The sequence below is a fragment of the Balearica regulorum genome, chromosome 5 (genome assembly GCF_011004875.1).
Source record: "Balearica regulorum gibbericeps isolate bBalReg1 chromosome 5, bBalReg1.pri, whole genome shotgun sequence".
Classification (NCBI taxonomy): Eukaryota; Metazoa; Chordata; class Aves; order Gruiformes; family Gruidae; genus Balearica; species Balearica regulorum.
In genome coordinates, this window is record NC_046188.1 from 27853094 (window position 1) to 27862866 (window position 9773).

At 37.0% G+C, this 9773-nt stretch overlaps 1 protein-coding gene across 2 annotated transcripts in view; it reads left to right on the forward strand.

Annotated features, from left to right (window-relative positions):
* Positions 1-8407, forward strand: part of SLC25A21 (solute carrier family 25 member 21) — a 261130-nt gene extending 252723 nt beyond the window's left edge. For both annotated transcript variants that reach the window (XM_075753957.1, XM_075753956.1), the window contains 3 exons: positions 3974-4155; positions 4974-5026; positions 7567-8407. In XM_075753957.1, coding sequence (XP_075610072.1) covers positions 3974-4155; positions 4974-5026; positions 7567-7646 — 315 coding nt within the window. In that variant the 3' untranslated portion in view covers positions 7647-8407. The remainder of the gene's footprint in view (positions 1-3973; positions 4156-4973; positions 5027-7566) is intronic.
* The last annotated feature ends 1366 nt before the right edge of the window (positions 8408-9773 follow it).

A 9773-nucleotide genomic window follows, 5' to 3' on the forward strand; every position in this document is an offset into this window, starting at 1 on the left:
CATGCAAATATTGAAACAAACAAACTTCTAAAAATAGCTTCATTTAGACTAATTAACATTTATTGATCTTTTGATTTTATTGATTTTTATTTTTTTTTGCTTAAAAATAGGGTTAAATTATAAGTCCCTTTGCGACACATTCTGCCACTCTTATTCAGACTGAACAGGGCCTTACAAGGGAAAAGCAAGTAATATTCCTGAGTGTCTCTGTGGTCAGGTTTCTAAACACTATTATGCATGTCGGTAGACTGTTCACATTAGCTACTTCTGCTTACTTCAAGCAGCCAGCCTTAGGGACTTGGAGCTCTTCCTTTGAAGGTACCTACTTCTCTCCACTGCATATGCGAGTGTGGTGTCCTACCTTTGAACCCTCGCATTGCACCTAGGATGGGTGTCTAAATCAGTACAAATATATCTAATATGGTGAGTCATTATCTATGCTAAAATGATTTTTCAGTCATTCTGAAAAAATCAAATTAACTGAGTTCCAAGCAAACATGCCTTTACCAAAGGGTTATTTCATTGCTGGATTAATATCTATACTGCTTATTAAGTGACCTTCCTTCAGTTCAGATGAAGAAAGTCTGGAAGGTTTTGACTGAGATCAAAAATTTAAACAGAGGTTTTGACAAAGTGCCCAGCAAATAAACAAGTGAAAGAAGTGGTAGGGAAAGGAAAGCCCAGGCCTTTGGAGACTGAAACTGGAAAAAACTGCCTCCAGTGGGTGACACTCTTGTATCTAAGTGTGTGTGTGCTAAATTTAGGGCTAGAATTTTCTGTTACTAGAAATTATGGAACATAAAAGAAGGAATTAAGCAGCATATGATGCAGGAGGAACTTTTGGAGTCTCCACTTATTTAAAAATGTTCTGATAGGAGTAATTAAGTATAAAAAGCAGAGAGACAACATTTCAAATTTTTTTCTACCAAAGAAAGCAGGGAAATCCAGCAGGACATACATAGATATAGCATTTATTAGTGATGCCTACTTCTCTGTTTATTTTTAATGGCTGCTGGTTCTCACAGGGCAGGGACTCAGGTGTACAGGAAATGTGATTGTGAAAAGCACAGTAAAAAAGGTGAGATGATCACAGACTACATTATTCAACCATGGCAAAGTTATTCCATTGTGAATAAGCAAATTGGTATTTCACTTCCTTGTGGTATACTGTACTGTGGTGTGGCACCATCTAAAATCAAGTTTCTGTTCTATATGTTCTGCTCATACTACAGAAAAATCGCCTTTGCTTAAAAACAGAACTCATGTATGTTTTTCCTGCAGTTCTGCCATTTATGAATGCAAAAGGAGCTTGTCAGAATCTTTTTTTCTAATGTACAACATATGAAACATATAATATTTGCTCAGTGAACTGCCTGGTGCAGAAGTTAGTGACAATAACATGATGATAACTGCCTCAGCTAACCAGTTGCAGCATTAGCACTAGACAGATACCTTCTCCTTATGTCTCCTTTCGCAAGATCCTAGACTGTTAGGAATATTTTGGCATTGTCCATGGGGTAGGAAAAGGACAAATTTAAGTATTAAAAGAAAGACACTGTTTCCTGATAGCACCAACTTGCACCTACTTGATAGACAGCCAATGTTCCTTTGTTCATGTAAGCGTTGTAGACAGAGGCATAAATTATGTTTGGAAATCTCTTTTTTTTCAACTGGAACCATTAGTGCAGTAAAATGCCACTAAGCTATGCTTTTAGAAAAAATAACTTTCTCATTATCTTTAACAGCAAAATTTATTTTGAATCTGTTATATGCATGAAATGACCCAGGTATTACAGTGGTGAATGCCATAGAAAAACCTTTCCCATGAGACATAAAATAAAAAATTGAGTTACATAGCAAAGCTAGTGTATACCATAGCACATTTGGTTAGAATCTGGTTTTGTGAATGGGCAAAATGCTGCCTTTCAACTTTTTTTGTGTCACAAATACTGGAATAGAAATAAAGCAATTTGTTTTAATTTCCCTTTAGTTGTATTAGTGCAGCATCAGGTTTTAATAGATGCTCACTTGATCGGACACCCACTGTATCCTATACTCTGTGGCACTTTCAGACATAAAGCAGACAATGCTGGCATTGGGAATTCATGAAAATATGAAAATAGTCAATCATTCAAATATAAAGGCTTTGTCAGGAGCTGCAAGACTTTCGATTCAATGTTTAACAAGTAAATATTTTTGCCTGACACATATTGGCTAGCCCAGAGGGCAGCCCACTGTGCTTGGCGCTACGGAAGAAAGCGTCCTTGCGCCAAATTGCGAGACAAAAATACTTCAGACCATTCTAGACTATGAAAAGTCAACAGAGTGGTGGTAGCCTCCTCGCCGCAGTCTGGTTTGAGGAGGTCAGCACAATCTGGAATAGTACTTAGCTCTCAGGTGTAGGTATAATCATACGCCTGCTGCCTGGAGCTGGGTAGGCACCTTGCTGGAACCAGGCTGCCACACTGCTGCCCCTCGAACTTCAAAAGAGGTCCTTTTTTCTTCTCTGGGTACCAGAAACATTGGCTTTATTTCTTTTTTTCCATTTAAACCACTGTCAGTATGTACAGAATAAACAGAAATTTGCTACTAATGTTTTTGCTAATAAAGTTTTGCAATTCTTTATGTACCACAAGGCATTCAAATGTTAAAAGATATTACCAGTATGTTTCATGTTTTGTGAAATCAAGGTGTTGAGTTTTTCTGCAAGTAATAAAAGGCTGTGTTGATTTTGACATTTCTTTCTAAACACCTGTATGGACTTCGTCCAATGCATATTATGGAAGTTTTAATTTATGTTCCTTGTTGCTAATCCGGAAAGGAAAACTTCTCCATTGTTCCTTTTCTCAGTCACAAATGTACAGGTTTAGAAAACAAAGAACGCACTCTTTCATTTTGATATTGTGCTGATGTTATAACATGGCAAGATTGTCTGTTATTTTACTGATGAAGTACCTTCATGAAAAAAATGGAACTGCATACGTACATAGAGTCTGCTGTAGTAAAAAAGTGTCCTTGCTGTTGAAGACCAATAGCAAAAAAAAAATATGTGCCTAGGAAATGCACTGGAACACACTTCCCTGTGATTTCCACTACATAGAAAAAGAGGATTAGACTTGCTTCAAGGGACTTTGACTCCCAGATAAATTCTGAGTTCTTTGATGTCACAGAAAATACCAAGGTAGGAGGTCTTTCTAAAAGATCAAATAAAATCCCATTGGACTGTGAACTGTGAGTGAGCAAAGGTTTTTAGATGCACTTCTAACCTGTTTCTAACTTTTACCATGAATATATAGTAGGGTTCGGAAACAATCTGTTGTAAATTCTTCAGCCAATTAGCTGAGTGAGTTACCACCGTTTATAATGCGCAGAACGTGGAGGCTCTTTGCAGTTGCGCCGAGTTGGATTGTTAATAACAGGAAGCTAGCACTTCTCAGTACAGTGAATCAGCTACATGTGAAAATAAATGTAAAAAACCTGGAGGGGAATGGCTGCAGACTGAGATTAGCCTTTATTTAATTTAGCATTTGGGGGTCCAACACACAAATGAGCGTTTTAGTAGGCTTCATGGTGGAAGTTGCTGTCATTTGTAAAATATTCTGGCCAATTAGCTAATAGTGTGCTTGGATTTCTCCTGTTTTGATACAGTAATACTAAGTACATTGTGAAGCCCAATTATACAAATCATCCCCATATGCCATACCAGTCTTTCTTTATGAACTGTGTTTATAAATCCTGTGTGAGGAAATGTGTACTTCAGCAATTTAGACCATGTGTAAAAACATAGCCAATAGGATTGTCAAGAAAACAAGTTCCAGCATAGGAAATCCTAATGTGTTCCGCTAAAATAACACGAGTGTGTTGTGTTGTGTGAGTTTTCTGATTAAATACATATTACTTTATAGTGCTTAACCTGCATAGGTCCTTCCGTTTCCCTTTTTATTCTTTCTTTCTCTCTCTCTTTTTTTTGTAGGATCCAAATTTGGAGTTTTTGAGGAAATTTGGAATTGGGCTAGTCTCAGGAACAATAGCCTCAATTATTAACATTCCTTTTGATGTTGCAAAAAGTAGGATTCAAGGACCACAGCCAGTTCCCGGAGAGATCAAGTACAGAACCTGTTTTAAAACTATGGCAACAGTCTATAAAGAGGAAGGGTAAAACATTCTTATTTTAATAAATGTCCAGACCTCTGTTTTAGTTCATATGGGTCCATAAAACCATGTTGTTATATTTCAGATTTGACGAGGACCATTAAGCCACCCTCAACTTAGGTATCAAAAGAGCACAACGTAACATTTTGAAAATGTGTTTAAGAATTACCAGGAGATAGCCTCCTACCCCGTGTGAACTTTTACAAGACTTGCAAGATTATTATTGGGTTGTCAAAATTTATGTACCACAAAAAAATGCTTCGTATATCTCGTGTGTAATTTTTTTCAACTCTTCATTTTGTAAAAGGAAAATATCAACGGAAAACAGAATATTTCCCAATTTAATCTAATTCTAATTCTACAGACCTCTGTACCTTTAAAATGACTGCTGAAATAATTAAATTGGGGACAGATCCTTGTGGCAATAACGTTTTCCAACTTTTAAAAATATTTCTCAAGTGGAGACTGAGTTGTAGCTTTGATATTCAATTATAGCAGTCATTTCGTCCATGTATGCAGCTGTTGTTAACAGACTTGTCTTGAAAGTAAAACCATCTCACTGATTAAAGTCATATTTCTGATTGGCTAGGCTCACAACGTAGCTTTTGTGACTGAACATTGATTAACTTTTTCTCTTCATCTGATCTGCCTCTGTAAAATGTTAAAATCCAGATACGGCCTGCTATTGAACATGTGTAATTTCAAATAATTGCTTCTAAGTGCTCTGCCAGCATTTTAACAAACACATGCTAAAATTCCATTCTTCTTTTAGAGCAAGAATATTGTTTGAAATGTTTTGTTTGTTTTTTCTTCTGCTGCAGATTTCTGGCTCTGTACAAAGGCTTGGTTCCCAAGATCATGAGGCTTGGTCCAGGTAATTTTCCCTCTGTCATTTCTATATTGCTTTTGTTCTTGCTTTCTCTTCCTGTTTTTCAGTTTCTTGACAGAATGTAGTAAGCATCAGTCAAATAAATGAAACAGTGTACCAGAAATCATCAAAATCTCTTTCATCTTTGAATGATTTCTTTTGATAATAGCATCATCTAATAGTATCATAGATGGATTTATCTAAATATGCGTCTAAAAAAATCATTTACACGTACATATCAGATGATTGCAGATCCAAATAACTGCTGGTTTCTGCAGTTACTTTATTTGTGAACAAGCCAAATGCAACCTTGCAAATGCCAGAACTGTAAAACCTTTGGAAGTGTTTCTTAAAGCTTGTCCTATTCTTTCTAATGTGATTTTTTCGGTTTCACTATGACTATTCTGTACCGATGTAAAGTCACCTTAAAAGGCAGGTTAGAGTCTCTCCAGTATAAATGCTCTCAACTAGTCGAGACATAGCCCAAGCATGTCAAATTCCAGTTACTTTCTTCTCCTGTGCTGTGCAGGGGCTGTAAAGAACAGACCCTAAAAGGCCGATAGCACGAGCTGGGAAGAGACTTGTGTGACCCTAGAAGTCTAAAAGGATAAGGATAGCTTAAAACTGGGTTTGTTGATTGACCCCTTCTCACTAGTTGATACTCCAAACGCAGGAGCACAGTGGTCGAGAGCTAGATCTTCTCCGATCTTTTAGACTGACAATTTTTCCCTGACTGGTTTTGATTAATCATGAAAGCAGAGCGCTGGGCCCCTAGATTTTGCCAGCCCACAGAGGCAGTCTGTGTCAAAAAGAGCAGAAGCCCCAATTTGAACAGTATCCCATTCCCGTGAAATTGTATTTCCAATTGTGCAAGGTGGTTTAATAGGCAAGAACACGCATGGTTAAAAGCAAGTAGGTACAGTCTGTTCTGCAGTATAAAGGAGGCATTAGGTTTGTCTGTAAATGTTTGCATATCCAATGCGTCTGGCTAAGTGCTAGGCCATGCCTGGTTATTGTGCAGGGTAAAGGAAGAAGGTGGGGAGGGGAAACAGGGCAGCTAGGCATACCTCTGGAGCTAAAAGCCTTTTCTCTCATACTCCAAAGATACCAGATTACATACCGGACAAAGAGAAGGCAGGGTTTCGTTTTCCCGGTACCCGTTAGCACAGCAGATTTTGGAATAAAATTTTCTGTCTTACAAATGACTATGCGTTCTGGCCCAGATCCAGCAAGTCAGTTAAGTGTGCACTTTGCTTTAAACATTTTTGTAGTCCTGTTGACTAATATACAGATTTGGCTTTCCGATGAAACAATAATGCAATCTTTATTGTGACTGGAAAGGTAATTCCTTCTTTCAACATGTGAATGCTTTCAGGGAAAGAGATGCACAAACAGATCACACAGAACTGGAATCAGCCTCGATTTGGGTTCACATCACATCTTAGACATTGTGTCTATGATTTGTTTGTTGGTCAAAGCCTTTTGCAAACTTTTCCTCTGTCTAGCTGTCTGTGAGTTGCTGTTCGTAGAGGGTTTCAAGTCTGATGATGGTTCGTTAGGATAAATAACATGGGAAAATTCATGTGGTAGTTCTGTGTGCCTGCTTGTCTGAGCCTATCCCACCTACCTAGAAAGGCCAGCAGAAGACGTGTTTGTTAGAGATGCCACTCCGACCCACTAACTGAGCCAAGAGGCAAAGGCAAAGGCAAGAAAATATTTGTGATATTTGTGCCCCAGTGCTGACACCCACAAGTAGCACATTGTAATGCGCTTTTACTCCTGCAGCCTGGAATCTGATTCTCTTTCCCCATCTTCTCCAACTAGAAGCTGCTCTGTATGCTTAATATATGCACCTTCTGAAATGTTCCCTTCTTCTGCTCGTACAGTAATTACAGCCTGCTTACAGAAGGGCTTTAGCCTGGCTTCACTAGCAGTAAAGATACTTTATGACATTCAAGCTGGGTTTTCATACTGTTACCCGTTCTAGCAGATAATGCCATTTCATCAGATCAAAACTTTGCCTGTGGATTCAAAGCCAGGCAGAGGAAGATTATACTCATTTTAATACTGTGATCTTCTGCTTTAGACATGGTAAACAAACAGCTGAAAACCTTTCTTGAATCTTACCTGGAAGCATTTTCATCACCCTGGTGATGAATTGTTGTCATTCCAACATTCAAGTTGCTCTTTCATGGCCAAATCTAACTCTAAACAAACACACAAATATACACATATTCAGATTAAAAGCTTCACTTCACCTCATACAAAGAAAAATATTAATCTAGAAAAAATGTTAGGAAAAATCACACTGAGGGTGATTGATTTCATATACAAGCTTTTCACATCAGCTTTATGGTCTAATATTAAGTCAAATCAGTATGGTTTAAGAACTGGTGAATTTTTAATGAATTAGGGAATTAGTAGAATTATCCATTTTGCAAATAAGGCTTTGCCATATCCTGGTTTAGATTACACAGTACAAATGCCCTACAAAATCTTGAAAACACTGAATTTTGTATGTAGTAAAATAATATCTTTTCTTCCAGGTGGTGCAGTGATGCTTTTGGTTTACGAATACGTTTACGCATGGCTTCAGGACACAGCTGATCACAAGCAGCACTTCTGAAAAATGTACTCTTTAAAATTATATGCATTCTAAAATACACTTTAATAAAGTAAAAGTGTTTCACATTTTTTATGGTGTTGAATGGCCTCAGATTACACTGACATTAATACAGTTCAAAACAAGTTTGGTCTTCAGGTCCTGATCCAAGAAAACATTTAAACACGTGCTTTTCTGTAAGTGCGTAAGTAAAGAGCACAGGTGATACTTCTAATTGTTTTACTGGATCAAGAGAAAATATAAAGAAGACATAGGAACCAGGTAGTTTTTCAAGGAAAAACTGAAAATTCTGGACACTGAATTATACTATGTAGTCCATACACTTTTAAAAAAAATCAGCTGAAATAGCAAGATAATAACTTTCAGGGGATTTTGAAGGAAAAAATGGAATAATCCTGTGGGGCTAGATACTAAGCTAGTGTAAACTGACAGCTCCATCGACTCCAGGTTAAGAACATGACCCATACTCTGCAAACTCTTGCGTCAATCTTGGTTCCAGTTTCAATTCAGTCCAGTGCGATTTCAAAAGTGATAGACGAGCTTAAGGCTTTGGGAGTTAGGGTAGAAAAGGACAGCACAACTAGCCACAACCTTAAAAACACACATACTGTTAAATGTCCTTCTTAGCCATATATATGATACAAATCTCACTCAGGTCACAGAAGATACTGAAAATCATTATTCTGAATCAAGTTACATAAAAGTGCAAAACAACAGTGGAAATCATAGAAGAAATGAGTAAATAAATGGACAGGAAAAAGAAATACTTTTAGGCATATGAGATTTTACTGTGAATTTTTTATCCACCTTCATATACTCTTGCTTAAAGAGCTGTCCTGTGATAAAAATGCTCAGTGCACCTTGACTCCACCTTTAGCCTTTCATTATCATCGTGGGATGGAGAAACAATGTTCTAGACTGATAACACATATGCAGTCATAATTAGCTAGCCATACACCTCAAAGAAATGCACCTTTCTATAGATAAAAAATGTTGCTCTAAAGCTAAAATTGTTGCTTTCCCCAATCACTGTAAATATAAATACTATTTCAGAGATATACTCCTGTATTTACTAGCCATTCTAACTAGCTCTGTGAAATCTGATCATTTCTGCTATGCTAATTGAAGACATAGTTTCAGTTCGTGCAGTTGTGCCACTCTACAGTTTCTTTTCAAAATTAAACATTATTCTGTTACGAAAACGTTCTCAGTATCTAAATTCAGTTTGTTGTCAAATGAATGCATATCTTGCAATAGCTGAAAGTTTCTGTATCACCCCACACTACATTCATACTGTTAACTTCAAATGTTCTTCCTCTTAAGGAGGTACAAACCTTTGTCCCAGCAATCCTAAAGAAATATCTTTCCAGAGTGTTACTTGAAAATGACAGTTCACATGTGAAGTCTCGTCTTACAAGTGATTTTAATGCATTAGAAAAGCAACAAAAACCTAAAAATAGAAATGCATTCTCAGCGCTTTCAAGGATGCTTGTACTGACATGCTCAATAAATGTCTCTTTTGTCTAAATTTGACAAGTGACTTCTCAAACCTATGCTACTCCATAGCTAAAATCAATAAAATTAGCTCTGTTACAGTTTATCATTTTAAGGCAAATGTTCCTTGTTGTTGCATTTCATTATCGGTACTTAGCCAAAGAGAAGACACGACTAAGATAATTTTGAAAATTAAAAGCAAAATGCTTTATAATTAGTCTTTTATTAATTTAGAGCATTCAAAATATAAAAATAAAAGGCTTTAAACATACTGTATATACATATATAGCCTTCGGTTTTACATCCTTTCCAACATGATTTTTTTTTTTTTCAGTTAATAGCTCAGCCTGATCTTTGGTAAAAAAAGAACCATTAGAAAGCAGAAAAAACAGCACTGTTTTAGAAAACAAACCCATGAACGTGCCAGCCTAATCCCCCATCACTGCTGGTGTAATATGGGATTTCATTCAGTTTTACACTGGAGGTCTTCTGCACCGGGACCACGCAAACACAGTGGGGCTGTCACAGAAGGGAGTATTAAGCTTCACTGACTTCTTTGAAAACATTTGACACTCTGGGAATGGAGTGTAGGCTTTTCAGATTAAAAACTTAAATTCTGCAATCACATATACTGCA